The following is a 19,934-nucleotide window of genomic DNA, read 5'->3' on the forward strand; positions in this document are numbered from 1 at the left end:
TCTGGCATCCTTCTCCTTAAAGCCCTTCACTATTTATATATCTCACTCAGACTAATTAAGCATTCTATCTTATTTTCACTATTCTGTCTTATATCTCATCTTCTCTTGCCACTTCTTTGCCACATAAATCTTTTATCTTCACAAAATATTTTATTTCTTTCCTCTTGATTATTTCATGTATCTCAAATAACCTCACACACAATCATGCCTCTGTTTTCTCAAACACTCTACATAAATCATCTAAGGATATTTATTTTGTGACTTTCAGAAAAACTATCTTCTCAGATTACTCTCTTGGAGGCTCAGAATAGAAGTGGAAAGGCAGATAGAGAAGTCAGTGAGGTAAGTGATATGTTCTTAAAATAACCAGAATGTGAACTAGATCAAGAGGAGTTAGCTTCAAATGTAAGCATTTCTGCAGTTTTCTAATGTTGACCAAGCATTACAATACCTAGAAAGTGCGATCTATTTTAAAAAGTCATAATGGTTATTATTTCCCATTTAGTCTCATTTATTTGTGAATATTTGGATTTTTAAAATATGTCCTGAAGCAAAGTACAAGCACAGTAGCCATTTATTTGGAATTTTCTAATCCATTTCTCAAACTGGGTTATTATTTATCTCAAATTCTTTCCCATCTCAGAAAAGTTTCTCAGTGAGATTAGATAAAATCTCTAGTTCCCCTCCACTAAATTGGCATAGGTTCATTTCGGGTTATATTAAAAAGGGAATTTTTGGAGATTGGTGCTTTTTTAATAACCTGAAAATTACTATAAGAAATATGTGGCTCTTTAATATTCTGTTGATTTAAGATTATTGTTAGCTGTATTGTGTTTAATTAGCTTTATTCTTCCAATCAAGAAGTCCATAATAGAGTCATAAATGGCCTTGAGGAATAATGTAACTTTTTAACAGAAGTATCTGCAAAATAAATAAATAAATAGCATCTGCTTAATTATTAGAGTTCTTCAGAGAGACAAAATAGGGAGTATATATATATATATGTAGAGAAAGATTTATTTTAAGGGAATTGGTTCATATAGTTGTGGAAGCTGGCAAATCCAAAATCTATAGGGTAGGTGAGCCAATAGGCTGGAGACCTAGGGAAGATTGATAGTTTCAAGTCTGAAGGCAGTCTGATGACAGAATTCCCTCTGGAAGTGCTCTGTCTTTTTGTTGTTGTTGTTAAAGCCTTCAGCTGTTGGATGAGGTCTAATTGTATTATGGAGGGGTAATCTACTCAAACTCCACTGATTTAAATATTAATCTCACCTAAAAAAAAATCTTCACAGAAGCATCAGGAATAATGTTTGACCAAGTATTTAGTATGCCCTAGCCAACTTGACAGTAAAATTAACCACTACACTTATATTCAGTATCTTTTGATGGGGCTACTTGGGAAAAGGAAACTAAATTTTGAAAGTTGTAGCATTATATGGATACTGGCAGAGGAAAATGAATCTTGTTTGTGCAAGCAGGTGCTTAATTTTTTAAGATGCTTAGCAGTAGTATCTAGTGAAAGCAAGATAACTTAGATAAAAAAAAGAGGAACAGATAAGAAAGATGGTAATCTCTTAAGAAAAAGAAAATACCAGAAGGGAGAACAAATAAACAGAGAACAATGAAAAAGAAAGGGGGGGAAACACACACAGAAATTGTGTTTGTGCCTAGGATGATCCTTTGGGGTAAGAGAAAGTGAGTAGAAAATGTTCATAGAATGTGTAAGTTCAGCTGAAAGGGGACTAGTATTAGCCGAAAAAGTAATGGCAGTAGCTGGGAAAAGCTACTTTTGGTTTTGGGAAAGTTCTTTGGTTCTCTGTTCTCTCATTGTGGATAACATTGATTTTTTTTTTTTCACTTGAGCCAAAAAGTTGATTGAATTTTATAGATATCCTAGGAAGCAGCAGAGGGTATGACCAAGGGAAGGAGTAGAGTGAGTGAAGTGGCATGACAAAAAGAGGAAATAAGGATACTTAAGGTGAGAGATAGAACAAAAAAGGAATCATATTGAAGTCTTCTGGCAGGAGTGATACCTTGACTGTATCAGGTCTTTAATGTATATAGGGATGGATAAAATTGGAATGTGACTTGAAGAAATTATAAAGGAATTTTTCTATGTGTTTAAATAGTGTGTTTAGTTTTAGTCTTCAGAAATTTGAGTATGGATAATGCAGAGAGCAAAGAATTTTAAATGATTAAGAATAATGATCATGAAAAATGATAATCTTTCTTAAATAACTTTAAAAATGAATGTTTTTTGTTCAGTGGCTGAGAATGCTATCAACATAGTAGCAAATACTTCTTGAATATTTTCTGTGTGCCAGCTTTTGCTAATAGATGGCGGAGCTAAGATGTGAATTCAGGCAGTTGGGCTGCAGAAAATGTACTCTTGGCCACTACATTATTTGACAGTCCTATGGGTGGGTTTTTTTTTTTTTTTTTCTCATATCAAATTGAAATTTTTTTCTGGGAAAAAAAAATGGTGCTATTGGCAAAGATGGAGATTTTATTGTGTACACTGAACCCAAATTCATTTAGTAAAATTCTAATGAAATTTATCAGGAGATTAACTGATTCTGTTTCCCTGGAAGACAGTTATAGAAATAATATATATGGGTTGAGCAGTCTAACACAGTTATCTTTGTAATAATAATAGTATTTTGTCAAACAAGTCTGTAATTTCATACCCAACCCTCTACAGAACTCCTTTTTGATTATTTGATAGTGGTAATTTATCTTAACCTACTTGTTTGATAATCTACTTATCTGGTAATAGCTATCTTATTCAATAGTTTCCATTTCAGTAGATAGCTTAGGAAAAAGAATGATAACTTCCTTCTTGGTTTGGGATGAAACAATATTTAATGCATTTCCTGCCTCCCTTTTATTTTTAAGTGGTTCTTAAAAGAAACACGTAGGAGTTTTAATACAAAGAAAGTAGTTTCTCAAGTAAGGGATATCTGGAAAAGGAGTTCCCAGTTACCATAAGGTCTGATGTCTGTGGCTTGGCCTCAGTATAAGATTGACAGGGTACTCTCAGAGGTCCAATTTGGGAAAGAAAAACTGATTTTAAAAGGATTTAGCAGTTTTATGGTAGGAAGTTTAGACTAGTAAGTTGTAGATTTGAAAAAATGCATGAAATAGGAGTTTTTAGTAGACTTTTTCTTCTAAGACATCTATCTGATTGAGGCTTTTCCTTTCTTTTTTTAAAAATAGATCAACGTGGTTGATATTACCAGGCTCCATAGGAGCAGCCCTTCTGCCCAGGAGAGTGGACAGGATGTCCTAGACAACACATTTTCTCAGAAACATAAAGAACTGTCAGTTTTATTGTTGGAAATGAAAGAAGCTCAAGAAGAGATTGCATTTCTTAAGTTGCAGCTCCAGGGGAAAAAAGCTGAGGGGGCCCCTGAGGTCCCTGACCAGAAAGAAATGAAGCAGACAGAGAGTGAAGGAATACCCACAGTTAGCATGAAAATACTGCCTGAAGATACAGGACAACATTTTCCCTCAATGCCATGTGAAGAAAGCAGTCTTCCAACAGTTGAAAAAGAAGAGCAGATGAGTAGTAAATATCAAAGTAGAACATCTGAGGAAATATCTTTGAACGACACAGGGATGGAATTAAAATCAACCAGGCAGGATGAGGTTGATAAACCCCCTTCTGCTGTACAAGGAATTTGTAAGTGTCACCAGGATGAATTGGAAAGGCTAAAAAGGCAAATTTCGGAGCTTGAGATAAACTTTCATAAAGCAGAAGAAATCTATGAAGAAAATTTAGATGAGAAAGCTAAGGAAATCTGCAACCTCACCCAGTTGATTGAAGAGTTTAGGAAAAAAGCTGAAAACACCAACAGTGCATTCACTGCTTTGTCTGAAGAAAGAGACCAGCTTCTTTCTCAAGTGAAGGAACTTAGTGTTGTAACAGAACTGAGGGCTCAGGTACAACAACTGGAAGTGAACCTTGCAGAAGCAGAAAGGCAAAGAAGACTTGACTATGAAAGTCAGACGAATCATCACAATTTGCTTACTGAACAGATCCACAGTCTAAGCATAGAAGCCAAATCTAAAGATGTGAAGATTGAAGTTTTACAGAATGAACTGGATGACATACAGCTTCAGTTTTCTGAGCAGAGTACACTGGTGAAAAGCCTGCAAAGCCAGCTGCAGAAGAAGGAAAGTGAAGTGCTTGAAGGAGTAGAACGTGTGAAAGATATCTCAAATAAGATGGAAGAACTTTCCCAGGCTCTTTCACAGAAGGAACTTGAAATAGCAAAAATGGATCAACTCTTATCGGAGAAAAAAAGAGATGTGGAAACCCTGCAACAAACCGTCCTGGAGAAGGATCAGCAAGTGACAGAAATTAGCTTTAGTATGACTGAGAAAATGGTCCAGCTTAATGAAGAGAAGTTTTCTCTTGGGATTGAAATTAAGACTCTTAAGGAACAGCTGAACTTATTATCGAGAGCTGAAGAGGCAAAAAAAGAGCAGGTGGAAGAAGATAAAGAAGTTCTTTCTGGCCTTAAACAGAATTCTGATGAGCTGAGCCCAGTAGGGCTCCTAAGCAAAGAAGAGCTTCAGCATGAATTAGACCTTGTGAAGAAAGAAAGTGAACAGAGAAAGAGAAAGCTCCAGGCAGCTCTTATTAACAGAAAGGAGCTTCTACAGAAAGTGAGTAGATTAGAAGAGGAATTGGCCAAAGTGAAAGATGAATCTATGAATGAGATCCCACTCAGTGAGCGTGAGAAGAGGGAAATGAAGGAAGATAAAGAAGGCAAAAAAGACTCAGAAAAATGTGTGACTGCTAAGTGCCACGAAGTAGAAATTTCTTTAAAGCAGACAATATCTGAGAAAGAGGTGGAATTAGAGCTTATAAGGAAGGATTTAGAAGAAAAGGTAGCAGCTGAAGAACAGTTACAGGCTGTGATCAAACAGATGAATCAAAGCTTGCAAGAGAAGACAACCCAGATAGATTCGCTGCAAGCAGAAATCATTGAAAACCAAGCAGTTATCCAAAAATTAACCACAGGTAACAAGGATGTAGGTGATGGAGACTCAGCAGCGCCTGTAAAAGAAACAGTGGCGATCAGTCCACCTGGTGCAGGTAGTGGAGAGCACTGGAAACCAGAACTGGAAGAAAAGATACTGGACTTAGAAAAAGAAAAGGAACAACTTCAAAAGAAGCTACAGGAAGTGTTAACGTCTCGAAAGGCTATTCTACAAAAAGCACAGGAGAAAGAAAGACATCTTAGGGAGGAGCTGAAGCACCAGAAGGATGAGTATAATCGCTTACAAGAACGGTTCGATGAGCAGAGCAAGGAAAATGAGAACATTGGAGACCAGCTGAGACAACTCCAGATTCAAGTAAAGGAGTCTATAGACAGAAAACTCCTGGGTATTGACCAGCAGGATCCAGGCTCTCCCATTCCAAGTTTAAAAGAGCCTTTATTCAAAACCACAGAACAGCAACCTCCTCAACTTGTTTCAGAGTCTGACTTTCTTTCTCATCCAAGAGATGGAGATGCTCTGCAGAGCAGTAATTATGTTGCCCAGATTAAGACCCAGCTGAAAGAAATAGAGGTGGAGAAAGAGGAGTTGGAATTGAAGGTTAGTTCTGCAACAAATGAGCTTACTAAAAAATCAGAAGAGGTATTTCAGTTACAAGAGCAGATAAATAAACAAAGTTTGGAAATCCAAAGTCTAAGGACAATGTCCCTTGAAGCTGAAGCCTATGCAGAAAGCCTGAGGCAGAAATTGGAAAGCAGTCAGCTAGAAATTGCTGGACTAGAACATCTAAGAGAATTGCAGCCTGAACTAGATGAACTGCAAAAACTCATAGTCGAAAAGGAAGGAGAAGTTAGAAACCTTTCTGGACAGCTTAATGAGAAAGAGGAGGTGCTTACAAAAGTACAGGCAGAGATAATGGAACAAGAGGATTTAATCAAGGCTTTGCGTACCCAGCTGGAAATGCAAGCCAAAGAACATGATGAGAGGATAAAGCAGTTACAGGTGGAACTTTGTGAAATGAAGCAAAAACCAGAAGAGACTGGAGAAGAAAGTAAAGCAAAGCAACAAATACAGAGGAAACTACAAGCTGCCCTTATTTCCCGAAAAGAAGCACTAAAAGAAAACAAAGGTCTCCAAGAGGAGTTGTCTTTGGCAAGAGATACCATTGAACATCTCACTAAGTCTCTGGCAGACATGGAAAGCCAAGTTTCTACTCAAAATAAAGAAAAAGATACGTTCTTAGGAAAGTTAGCTGCTCTTCAGGAAGAAAGAGACAAGCTCATTACAGAAATGGACAGATCTTTAATGGAAAATCAAAGTCTCAATGGCTCTTGTGAAAGTTTGAAATTAGCTCTGGAGGATCTCACCGAAGATAAGGAAAAGTTAGTGAAGGAAATTGAATCTTTGAAATGTTCTAAGATTGCAGAAAGCACTGAGTGGCAAGAGAAACACAAAGAGTTACAAAAAGAGTATGAAGTTCTTCTGCAGTCTTATGAGAATGTCAGTAATGAGGCAGAAAGAATTCAGCATGTCGTGGAAACTGTGAGGCAGGAGAAACAAGAACTTTATGGAAAGTTAAGAAGCACAGAAGCAAACAAGAAAGAAGCAGAAAAGCAGTTGCAGGAAACTGAACAGGAAATGGAGGAAATGAAGGAAAAGATGAGAAAGTTTGCCAAATCTAAACAGCAGAAAATCCTAGAACTGGAAGAAGAGAATGACCGGCTTAGAGCAGAGGTACAGTCTGGAGGAGGTGCATCTAATGATGTTATGGAGGCACTTCTTTCTTCCAATTCCAACTTGAAAGAGGAACTAGAAAGGGTCAAAACAGAGTATAAAACCCTTTCTAAAGAGTTTGAGGCTTTAATGACTGAGAAGGACTCTCTAAGTGAAGAGGTTCAAGATTTAAAGCATCAAGTAGAAAGTGTTGTGTCCATAGAAGGTAGCCTAAAGGCCACTGAGAAACAGGATAACCAAAGCAATATCATTGAAGGGGCAACACAGTCTGTCCCAGGTGAGTCTAATGAGCAAGACTCTCGGGACATGAACACTGGGCCGGAAGATTCAGAATCCATTTTGTCAGAGAACAGTGCCAAGAAGCCTGATGAAGGTGAGAATGTCAGCTCACATGATGAAATTAATAACTATCTTCAGCAGATTGATCAGCTCAAAGAAAGAATTGCTGAGTTAGAGGAAGAGAAGCAGAAAGAAAGGGAATTTAGCCAGACTTTAGAAAATGAGAGAAGTACTTTACGGAGTCAGATATCAGCGAAGGATGGCGAACTAAAAATGCTTCAGGAAGAAGTAACCAAAATAAACCTATCAAATCAGCAAATACAAGAAGAACTTGCCAGAGTTACCAAGCTAAAGGAGACAGCAGAAGAAGAGAAAGATGATTTGGAAGAAAGGCTTATGAATCAGTTAGCAGAACTTAATGGAAGCATTGGGAATTACTATCAGGATGTTACAGATGCCCAAATAAAAAATGAGCTACTAGAATCTGAAATGCAGAACCTTAAAAAATGTGTGAGTGAATTGGAAGAAGAAAAGCAGCAGTTAGTCAAAGAGAAAACTAAGGTGGAATCAGAAATACGAAAGGAATATTTGGAGAAAATACAAGGTGCTCAGAAGGGACCTGGCAATAAAAGCCATGCGAAGGAACTACAGGAACTCTTAAAAGAAAAACAGCAGGAAGTAAAGCAGCTGCAGAAGGACTGCATCAGGTACCAAGAGAAAATCAGTGCTCTGGAGAGAACTGTTAAGGCCTTAGAATTTGTTCAGACCGAGTCTCAAAAAGATTTGGAAATAACCAAAGAAAATCTGGCTCAGGCCACCGAACACCGCAAGAAGGCAGAAGCAGAATTGGCTAGCTTCAAAGTTCTACTAGATGATACTCAGAGTGAAGCAGCAAGGGTCCTAGCAGACAATCTTAAGTTGAAAAAGGAACTTCAGTCAAACAAAGAATCAGTTAAAAGCCAAATGAAACAAAAGGATGAAGATCTGGAGCGAAGACTGGAGCAGGTAGAAGAGAAACACCTGAAAGAGAAGAAGAACATGCAAGAGAAACTGGATGCTTTGCGTAGAGAAAAAGTCCACTTGGAAGAGACATTTGGAGAGATTCAGATTACTTTGAACAAGAAAGACAAGGAAGTTAAGCAACTTCAGGAAAATTTGGACAGTACCGTGGCCCAGCTTGCAGCTTTCACAAAGAGCATGTCTTCCCTTCAGGATGATCGAGACAGGGTGATAGATGAAGCCAAGAAATGGGAGAGGAAATTCAGTGATGCTATTCAAACCAAAGAAGAAGAAATTAGACTCAAAGAGGAGAACTGCAGTGTTCTAAAGGATCAACTTAGGCAGATGTCCATCCACATGGAGGAATTGAAAATCAATATTTCCAGGTAAATGTGGAACTTTTTTGCTCTTCTAAATGTAACTGAAGGTAAAGAAGGCCTCTATTTAAACTATTTTTATGCCAATTAATATTATGAGACTAATTTTGGTTTAAATTTCACTAGAAATTTTCCCTATATTCTGTCTCACTTCTGACTCTCTCTTTTTTTGTCAGTGACTTTTGGCTAATATTAAGATGGAAAATCTATGTCTGCTTCTCTTCCCATCTTTCTCTTGGGAGAACTCTTTTATTTCTCCCTTTCTTTTCATTTTCATTTCCACTGCTTTGTCTGGATTTTTACTGTGGTACTGCCAAATGATTGTTATAGCCTTATAAATGATGTCCTCTTTTCTCTTTCCCATATTCAACATCAATTCATACTGCATGAGAGTTATTATCCTCTAACTTCAATTTTATATCATTTTTCAAATTCAGGAGCTGATGGTGACCCCCATACTGGGAACTCCTCCACTTTTATTAGGATTTTTCTGCTTTGAGACAGGTTTCCTCATTGTCATACCAAGATTATTCCTTTAAGGAGCTAGACTTGAGCTTTTCTGGAGCAAAGTAAAGCAAAATAATAGAAAGTACTGCTTTCTAGGGTGTGCAAAGTCATGTCACTAAAATAAGCAACATGGCTTTGGAGTTTTAAGACTTAAATAACCTTAGGTGCAATATATCTTTAATGCAGAACATCCAGTAGAACTAATACCTCTTCATTGGAAGGATGAGCACCTTTAAGTACGAATACTGCTTCATCTTTAAATCTGAGTAATGTTGTATATGTCCCTTAGGCATCAAATAGTGTTCCCTTGAAATCTGTGATTAATGACCTTCTCTCTTTTTTTCCAGGCTTGAACATGACAAGCAGATTTGGGAGTCCAAGGCCCAGACAGAGGTTCAGCTTCAACAGAAGGTCTGTGAGACTCTGCAGGGGGAAAACAAAGAACTTTTGTCCCAGCTAGAAGAGACTCGACAACTATACCACAGTTCTCAGAATGAATTAGTTAAGTTGGAATCAGAACTTAAGATTCTCAGAGACCAGTCAGCTGATTTAAATAACTCTTTAGAAAAATGTAAGGAAAACAAAGAAAACTTAGAAGGAATCATAAAGCGGCAAGAGGCTGATATCCAGAATTGTAAGTTCAGTTATGAACAGCTAGAGTCGGATCTTCAGGCCTCCAGAGAACTGACCAGCAGGCTGCATGAAGAAATAAACATGAAAGAGCAGAAGATTATAAGCTTGCTTTCTGCCAAGGAACAGGCAGTCCAAGTAGCTGTTGCTGAACTACATCAGCAACATAATAAAGAAATTAAAGAATTGGAAAACCTGTTGTTGCAGGAGGAAGAGGAGAATGTTGTCCTAGAAGAGGAGAACAAAAAGGCTGTTGACAAAACCAATCAGCTTATGGAGGCACTGAAAGCCATCAAAAAGGAAAACATGCAGCAGAAGGCTCAGTTGAATTCCTTTGTTAAATCCATGTCTTCTCTCCAGGATGACAGAGACCGCATCGTAGGTGACTACCAGCAGCTGGAAGAGCGACATCTCTCTGTCATCTTGGAAAAAGATCAACTCATTCAAGACGCTGCTGCTGAGAATAACAAGCTTAAAGAAGAAATTCGATGCTTGCGGAGTCATATGGATGATCTCAATTCTGAGAATGCCAAACTAGATGCAGAACTAATCCAATATAGAGAAGACCTGAACCAAGTGATATCAAGAAAGGACTGCCAGCAAAAGCAGCTCCTTGATGCTCAACTTCAGCAGAATAAGGAGCTGAAAAGTGAATGTGTCAAATTGGAAGAAAAGCTGAAGGAGTCTGAGGAAGCAAAGGAGGATCTGCGAAGGTCCTCTCTTGCTCTAGAGGAGGAGAAACAAGGTTTGTCTAAAGAGATTGAGAGCTTAAATGTGTCTGTATCCCAACTAAAGAGACAATTGACAGCCTTGCAAGAAGAAGGAACTTTAGGAATATTTCAGGCCCAACTAAAAGTAAAAGAAGAAGAAGTACAGAGGTTAAGTACTATCGTTTTCTCCTCTCAGAAGAGAATTACAGAATTGGAAGAGGAATTGGTTCGTGTTCAGAAGGAGGCTGCCAAGAAGGTGGGTGAAATTGAAGATAAACTGAAGAAAGAATTGAAACATCTTCATCATGATGCAGGGATAATGCGAAACGAAACAGAAACCGCAGAAGAGAGAGTGGCAGAGCTGGCAAGAGATCTGGTGGAGATGGAACAGAAATTACTCTCAGTCACCAAAGAAAATAAAGACCTCACAGCACAAATCCAGTCTTTTGGAAGGTCTATGAATTCCCTACAAAACAGCAGAGATCTTGCCAATGAGGAGCTTGATGAACTGAAAAGGAAATACGATGCCAGTCTGAAGGAGCTGACAGAGCTGAGAGAAGAACAGGGGCTCCTAAGCAGGAGAAGAGATGCTCCTGTTTCGAAAGTTGCCCTTTCTGTGAACTCCACTGAGGATAACAGCTTGCCTCGCCTTGATAAACTTAACCAACAGCTTCTGTCCAAAGATGAGCAACTGCTTCACTTGTCCTCACAACTAGAAGATTCTTACAACCAAGTGCAGTCCTTTTCCAAGGCTATGGCCAGTCTACAGAATGAGAGAGATCACCTGTTGAATGAACTGGAGAAATTTCGCAAGTCAGAGGAGGGGAAGCAGAGGTCTGCAGCCCAGCCTGCAACCACCTCGGCTGAAGTCCAGAGTTTAAAGAAAGCTATGTCATCACTCCAAAATGACAGAGACCGACTAGTGAGTGTCTGGTTCTCTTTCTGATCTTCATTTAAGAGTTTTTGAGCTTTTCTTTAAAAATTTTTCACTTCTGTAGGAAAAGATGAGCACGTTCTTGCATATATATATTATCTGGGCATTCTGGAACAGTATTATACATCCCACAGATTTTATTTGGTCTTAGAGAGACACACAAACATTATTTAAATTACTTTAATTCTGCCAGTACCATTTAAAAATAATTACAGATTTTCTTTGCACAAAACTCTCCACGTTATAAAAGGACTAAAAGACATGGAGGTTGTTTTATGTATTTTGTACACACATGTCGATGTTTCCAGAATGTGTCACAGTTTAATTGAACTAAGGTATAGGAGTCATTCAGGGCCTTCTTACAGTAAGAGTTTAGCCTTAGGTCATCTGGTAGAATTATAGAGAGGACTCAGCTTATCTCATGTATAACTCAACCCTAATTTGTCACAAAAAAGTTAAATATATAAAGAGTTAATCTAAAGAAGTTAAAAAATAATAATAAAGAAGTTCAGTACCCAGCTTTTTTTTTAATCTGAGAGAAAGATAAGGAGGATCTCTCATGCTAAAATTTTGCTTTTAGAAGGATCCAGTAGCTTAGTTCAGGTCTTTTTTTCTAAGAACCTCCGGGGTATCAAGATTCAGAAGCAAAACTGGAATTATTATAAGCCAGGCCAAGTTCTACTTTGTGAGGTTACTATCTTCACTTTCATGACAGTTCTTAACTCTTTTAAGACCATGTACTTAGGCCAAATAGGAAATAAAATGAGGTTCAAAAGGCTGGATATTCCATTAAAAAGTGACTCATGTCCAGAATATGAAAATTCTAGTTTTTAAGAACAGCCTCAATAAAAAAGATCATTGCTCCTAACTACAAATTCTTGTTCTAATTTTCTTTTTCATTGTAGGCAATGTGTTCATTCATATTACATTTGATATCCAGTATTTATAGATACCTTTTTCACTTTTGTAATCTGAATAAAACTCCTTTTCAGCTGCGGTTTTGACAGCAGTATAATGTATATGTATTTATTTATGTCTTAAAATAGTTTCAGTTCAGCTGACTTTGTCCTGGGAGCTAACCCTTTTTTGTTGTTGTTGTTGCTTTCGGAATGCAAATGTAAAAGATTTTCATCAGAACAGGATATACTTCAAAGATGTAGTATTTTATAGCTATCTAGGGCTCGATTATCTTCAAAGTCAAAATCTTTTTCCTAAAAGCTATTAGGTTAGATTTTGAATTGACAAGGTTTCATTTCGTCAGTTGATTTACTCTTCTTATCTGTTCTAAACACTGGAGACAAAACTTGTTATCTCTCAACCCTTGCTATCTCTCAGCCTTTTCTATTTCTTAGTCCCCATTCCACATTTTTATCTGCTGGATATTTTCAAGCCAGGTCAGCATATTTTTACTTACATATTTCTATAACCCATAGTAATGTTCCTCTGTTCTGTAAGGCTCATAGCTGGCTATGATTTTATTTCATTTATCATCAAAGTCTGTCACTTTATTCATAATGGGCCTCAATTATCTCTTTTCCTTTCTATCATCATTTAGGATGAATTCTTAACACTGTACGTTTAACTGTTGTGGTACTGCTTCTTCCAATTTGTCATTTTCCAGTATATTTTTATATACCATTGCTGAATAAATCTGAAGCTTTGCTTTCTTATTACTGTACTGCTCAAAAACCTTTAAAAGTTGTATTATCTCTAGAATAGGCTTGGGATTCAAACCTTTTAGTCTGGCATTTGAGACCCTATAATTTGGTTAGGTCCTTCTTTTCAGTCTTCCTTGTTACTGCTGCCCTACTCATACCCTTCATTGCAGCCAAACTGATCTACTTATTATGCAGTAATCCTACCTAGTATTTCCACATTACCATCCTCTGAACCAAAATGTCCTCTCTATTTTCCTTTTTTGGGAAGATATTTCCCACTATTAAACATCGCCCTGGAGCTCAAACTTTCTGGTTACATTTCCAGACCTCTTAAATATCTGTTAGCTTCTGTACTTCTCTAGTACTTTCATTTGTCTCCTATTGTCTTGATGTGTATAGGTCTATATGTCTGTGTGTGTAAGTGTCATGTCTTACACTTGTTTGTATTTCCTATGATTTTAACATAGGAGGAATTAATTATGTGGTAGATAATCAACCATTGGTGACCATTCTCTGTTGTTGTTGTTACTGAAAACACTGTGGGGTTGGTTTTGTTTTGTTTTTTTTTTTTTGTTTTGTTTTTTTTTTTTCCATTTTGTAAAACTGTCATATAGGGGAGTTCTGGAAACATTGGCTCTTAACATCTGCCGTAAATGAAAGCCAAGGCAGGGTTATAAATCACATGAAGGCCTGTCACTCTGACTTGGTGATACTACATTTGAGGTCCACTACAGTCTGCTGAGGCCCTTCTGCATACTTTTGGAATGTATTGTTAACTGGCCATCAGCTCTTTTCCACATAACTTGTTCTAAGTCTGTGTCATGGGCATTGAAGTTTATAGTCTCTCAATTACTGGCTGCATGTATGATAAATATGGGAGCTTTCTTATGTCAACCACTATCAGTTTGAACATGCAGCTTAGGCCAGCAGTTTATCACCTCTGCCTACACTACACTTCCTTCCCATCAGGACCATCCCAGAAATGATTGAGATCCGAAAAGGATTTAGCTTACTTTGATTCTCTTCTTAAGTTATTCAGAGGGGAGTTTCTCCAAGTCTGAGGGTCCCAGGTGCAGAGAATTAGCCCTGGGGAGTCTACTACAGTGTCACAAACAACTCTGAAAACATTCTGTAGTTTTTGTATCTGTTTGAACTTCCTTTGGACTTTCCCATAATCAAATAGGTACTTAGGCAATTTCTATCTAAAGGGTAGAAAGCAAATCTCCAGAACCGCATTTATCTATACACATTTTGTTCTTTTTTAAAATTTGCTTTCAAATTCCAATATAATTAATGTACAGTGTGACAGTTTCAGGTATACAATATAGTGATTCAGGAATTCTGTACATTACTCAGTGCTCATCAGGTAAGTGTACTCTCAGTCTCCTTCACCTGTTTTTACTCCATTCCCCAGCCACCTCCCCTCTGGTAACCATCACTTTGTACTCTATATTTATAGAGTCTGGTTTTTTGCCTCTTTTTTTCTTTGATCATTTGTTTAAGTTCCACCTATGAAGAAAATTATATGGTATTTGTCTTTCTATGACTGACTTATTTCACTTAGTATCATACACTCTAGACCCATACAAGTTGTTGCAAATAGTGAGATTTCATTCTTTTTTATGGATGGGTAATATTCCATTATGTATATGTGCACCACATCTTTATCCATTCATCTGTCAATGGACACTTGGGTTGCTTCTGTAGTTTAGCTATTGTAAATAATGCTGCTATAAACATAGGAATGCATATATCTAATTAGTGTTTTTGTATTTTGGGGTTTAATACCCAGTAGTAGAATTACTGGATCACATGGTAACTCTATTTTTAATTTTTTGAGGACCCTCCATACTGTTTTCCACAGTGGATGCACCAGTTGCATCTAGTTGCATTCTCATCAACAGTCCACAAGTGTTCCTTTTCCTCCATGTCTTTGCCAACACTTGTTTCTCTTGTTTTTTATTTTAGCCATTCTGACAGGTGTGAGATGATACCTCATTGTGGTTTTATTTGCGTTTTTCCAGCGATTAGTAATGTTGTATATTTTTTCACCTATCTGTTGGCCATCTGTATGTCTTTTTTGGAAAAGGGGGTCTGTTTATGTCTTCTGCCCATTTTTAAATTGGATTTTTTTTTTTTTTGGTGTTGAGTTTTGTAAGGTTTTTGTGTATTTTATTTATTTATTTATTTTTTAAGATTTTATTTATTTATTTGACAGACAGAGATGACAAGTAGGCAGAAAGGCAGGCAGAGAGAGAGGAGGAAGCAGGCTCCCTGCTGAGCAGAGAGCCTGATGTGGGGCTTGATCCCAGGACCCTGAGATCATGACCTGAGCCGAAGGCAGAGGCTTTAACCCACTGAGCCACCCAGGCCCCCTTTTGTGTATTTTAGATACTAATCCTTTAGTGGATATATCAGTTACAAATATGTTCTCCCATTCAGTAGGTTGTCTTTTTTTGTTGATTGGTTTGTGGTTTTTTTTGCTGTTCAGAAGCTTTTTATTTTGATGTAGTCCCAATGGTTTATTTTTGCCTTTGTCTCCTTTGACCTGGGAGACATATCTAGAAAAACGTTGCCAGGGCCAGTGTCAAAGAAATTACTGCCTGTGTTGTCTTCTAGGATTTTTATGGTTTCAGGTCTCACAATTAGGACTTAAGTCCATTTAGGACTTATTTTTGCATATGGTGTAAGAAAAGTTGTCCAGTTTCATTCTTTTGCATGTAGCTGTCCAGTTTCCCATTCCATTCCTATTTGTTGAAGAAACTTTTTTCCCACTGCATGTTCTTGCCTTATTTGTCTTATATTAATTGACCTATAATCGTGGGTTTGTTTCTGGGCTCTCTGTTCTATTCCAGTGAGCTATATGTTTTTATGTCAGTGCCATACTGTTTTGATTATTACAGCATTGTAGTATAGCTTGAACTCTGAGATAGTGATACCTCCAGTTTTGTTCTTTTTCAAGATTGCTTTGGCTGTTTGGGGTCTTTAGTGGTTGCACACAAATTTTAGGATTTTTTGTTTTGTTTTATTTTGTGAAAAATGTTATTGGCATTTTTATAGGGACTGTATTTGATTATAAAATTGACATTTTAATAATATTTGCTCTCCCGGATTTCCATGAGCATGTAGTACCTTTCCATTTTGTTTTTTTCTGTCACCAGTGTTTTATAGATTTTATAGATTTCAGAGTACAGGTTTTTCACCTCTTTGGTTAATTTTATTCTTAGGATTTTACCATTTTTGGTTGTAGTTGTAAATGGGATTGTTTTATTAATATCTCTTTCTGTTGGTTCATTAAGTATATAGACATGCAACAGATTTCTGTCTATTGGTTTTTGTATCCTGTGAACTTAGTGAATTCATTTTTCAGTTCTTGGTGGTGTCTTTACAGTTTTCAAAATACTGAGTTTTCTTTCTTACCAGTTTGGATGCCTTTTCTTTTTCTTATCTGATGCTGTGGCTAGGACTTTGAGTACCATGTTAAATAAAAGTGGTGAGAGAGAAAATTCTTGCATGGTTCCTGACCTCAGGGGAAAAGCTCTCAATTTTTCCCACTGAGTATGTTGTTAGCTGTGGGTTTTTATATAAGGCCTTATTATGTTGAGGTATATTCCCTCTAAACCTACTTTGTTGAGGACTTTTATCATGAATGGATGCTATACTTTGTCAAATACTTCTTCATTTATTGAAAAGATCATATGGTTCTTATAATTTCTTTTATTAAAGTGGTGTATCATGTTGATTCATTTGTGAAAATTGAACCACCCTGCATCCCAGGAGTAAATCCTACTGGATCATGGTGAATGATTTTTTTAAATGTATTATTGGATTTAGTTTGGCAATATTTTGTTGAGGATTTTTGCATCTTATGTTCATCAAGACTTGTTGACTGTAGCTCTCTATTTTTTAGCAGAGTTTTTATCTGATTATGGAATAGGGTAATGCTAACCAATGACTTTGGGAGCTTTCCTTCCACTTCTACGTTTTGGAGTAGTTTGAGATGAACAGGATTAACTTTGCTTCAGATGTTTGGTAGAATTCATTTGTGAAGATGTCTTGTTTGGGGGGAGTTTGTTGATTACCGATTCAGTTTCTTTGCTGATTATCAGTGTGTTCAAATTTTCTATGTCTTCCTGCTTCAGTTTTGGTAGGTTACATGTTTCTACGAATTTATCCATTTCTTCTAGGTTGTCCAATTTGTAGACATATAATTTTTCATAATATTCTCTTAAAATCTTTGTATTCCTGTTGTTCAGTTAGGTCATCAGTTCTTTTCCCAGTTTTCTGGCAGCCATCAGAAATGAGGAATTAAAGAGCCCTATACATGAATTGCAGTGTCCATATTTTAGGGGAAGGGAAGAAAGAAAAGCTGTTTGTAAGAATAGTTATTAAGTATTGAGGCCTGCAAGAAGTTCCTTCTGTGTTTCCATAGAGAGGACTATATGAAGTTGTAAAACATCCTTTACTTCTCTACAGTAAATATAAGTGTTTTATAGGGTTTAGTTTAGCTGTTCCTTGCTGTAACTGCTTAGCAAAAGAACTTTGTATAATTTCCCAAAGATACTTATACAGATGGTTAAAATGCAGTCCCAGACACACAGCTTTCTGATGATCTGGTCTATTTTAAGATTAACGTTTAGAGTATCTGGATTAGAGGAGGGAATAAAGAATACATTTAGCACATAAAAAGTCTATTGTTTAAAGAATAAAGTTATATATATGTCACTAAATTCAGCATGTCACTGAATTCTGCATGTTTGATGAGAAAAACAAACAACACCTGTACTCCAACTCTTTCTCTTTCTCCCAAGGCAGTTTACTTTGAACTCTCTTATTGTTTTGGTGTTTTCTCAGTGTCTACATATCATGCTTATAATGCATCTTGGGTTTTCATTCTTTGCATTAGCTATTGACTTTCTTTTATGCTAACATTTTCTCCCCTTCTACAGTGTATATGCACCTACTCAATATACAGTCTCTTCCCCATTCTGATGTAATTTAAATTTTGGTTAGTTTAATATTTATGTTTATATCAGTGTTTACATTTTTAGGACTACAAATGAGAGCTGAGATGTGTTATTTTTATTTTCCTCAGCATCTTTTTCCCCCTTAGAGTTAATACTCTTTTTGTTGTTATTTTGTTTTCTTTGTATTCATCAATGTAATTTAACTCCAGGTTTATTGCCATTTATTCACGTCCTCTTAAGATGTTTATTCCTATCAATTTTGTATTTATGAAGAAAATTTGGAGTCGCTTTCTTATTCTTACGTGAACCAGGATACTGTTTTCATCCTAGGATAGCTCCCTTCACATCTGTCCTCTGTTAGATCTCCTGTTTCTTCTATTCCACATCTTCTTCTTCTTGGTTTTGTGTCATTTTGTTGAAAGAAATCATTTAGTAGCTCCCTAAGAAAAGATGCAGGGGAGGTAAATTTCTTGAAAGTGTCTTTTCATCTCTCATAGTTGATTGGTAGTTTGGCTGGGTATAGAATTCTAGGCTGAAAATAATTCCCCTTCAAAATTGTGAAGACTTCAGTCTGTTACCTTTTAGTTTACATTGTGGTGCAGGAGTCTAAAGCTGTTTTGTTCCCTAATCTTTAAATCTGATCCGTTTCTTTATCTCTTTTTCTCTCTCTGTCTCCTTTTCTCTCATCTTTTTCTGGAAATGTATAGAAGTTTTTAGTCCTATGTATTCTGAAATTTTATGACAATGTACTTTGATGTGGGTCTAATTTCATTCATCATTGTGTCTAGTCCTTTGAATCTAAGAAGTCATATTCATCAGTTTTGGGAGATTCTTTTGAATTATGTTTTACCAATTTTTCCCCATCCTTTTTCTCTGTTGTACCCCGCCCCCTGAAAAGCCAGTTATTTAGATTTAGGACCTTCTGGTTTGGTTGTATAATTTTGTTATCTTTCCTAGTCTTTTGGCTATACTCTGGGAAGATTTTCTCACCTTTATCTTTAGAGCCCCATATTGAGGTTTTCATTTTTGCTATCATGTTCTTAATTTCTAAGGATTTCTTTTTTTCTTTTTCTCATCTTTCCAAAAATAGTGGTGGCAATTTTGTTCTTTGATGTTTTCTTATAATGAAATTTTCTTTAATATTTTTTTCTGCTACAATGTTTCTGATTTCTATAAGCCTTCAAGTATATTAAATTCTTTCCCCTGCTAAGCTCTTTTGAATGACTTTTGTTTTAGTTCTTTTCATCCTAGCCTTAGTGATAGCCATTCTCTGGTGAGCGTTAACCCTTGATTTACTCTTCATGTTTAAGGGTAGGGTCTAAAAATCTTGTGAATGGGGCTTACCAACTGTGAGGTTGGTGATTGCAGGGTGATGTTGCTGAGCTTTCTCTGGGTAGTCCCAGTCTTGGTATCTTTAGTTCCTCTTAGGCTGGTTAGATTTTCTAAAGAAGACTTATCATTTCATGCATGGATGGTAACGGCCTGGGTGCCAGCACTATCCATCTTAAGTAGGGGAAGGGTTCAAGAATTTAGGAGGCATATATTTACTTGATCACTGTTGTTTTAGAGCAGTACCTTTACCTTCAGTTGTGCCTGGTATCTAATGGTCCAGAGACGACTTTTGCCTTCTCCAAAGAATAAAACTCTAGTTGTCAGAGTTAACAAAAGATGTGCAACTGAGGAGAGTATTTAGGGATGCAGTTGTTTTTTAAGCAGCTTTCATCTAATCCTCCTTATTTCAGCTACCACCTTCTCCCTACCCCCATCACCATCTTCTCCAGAGGTACCTGGTGCTGTTAATTCCTGAGCCTTTTGAAGATTCTGCAGAGTAAGTTCTGTTGGTTCTTGGCTTTCCTTACTGCCAGCTTAAGATTTGGCTTTCCCAGATCTGTTAAGTCAGTTACTACTTATGCATCTGCTTTTCAGCTTCCAAAATTAATTTTGTTGCTGCTGACTCCTCTCTTGTTCTTCCTTTTCTTGTGTATTATGCTTATGATGCCTTGATTATAGCTTTAATGATGTTTCCAAGAGTGGGTGAAGGAGACGTGTGTTCGAGGCCCCCTTTTAATCCAGATGTCCTAACATTTATTTCTTACTACCAAGCTTTTAATGAGTGCTGGGGATAAACAATT

At 36.9% G+C, this 19,934-nt stretch overlaps 1 protein-coding gene across 7 annotated transcripts in view; it reads left to right on the forward strand.

The window, feature by feature from the left end:
• Positions 1–19,934, forward strand: part of GOLGB1 (golgin B1) — a 108,793-nt gene that overhangs the window by 71,257 nt on the left and 17,602 nt on the right. For 4 of the 7 annotated variants that reach the window (XM_082729146.1, XM_082729148.1, XM_082729145.1 and 1 more), the window contains 3 exons: positions 269–342; positions 3,217–8,405; positions 9,251–11,165. In XM_082729146.1, the coding sequence (XP_082585272.1) occupies positions 269–342; positions 3,217–8,405; positions 9,251–11,165 (7,178 nt within the window). Of the gene's footprint in view, positions 1–268; positions 343–3,216; positions 8,406–9,250; positions 11,166–19,544; positions 19,631–19,934 lie in introns of all 7 variants that reach the window. The other 3 variants (XM_082729149.1, XM_082729150.1, XR_014311300.1) reach the window with 2 other exon arrangements.

This window comes from Mustela nivalis, assembly GCF_964662115.1.
Source record: "Mustela nivalis genome assembly, chromosome: 1".
NCBI lineage: Eukaryota > Metazoa > Chordata > Mammalia > Carnivora > Mustelidae > Mustela > Mustela nivalis.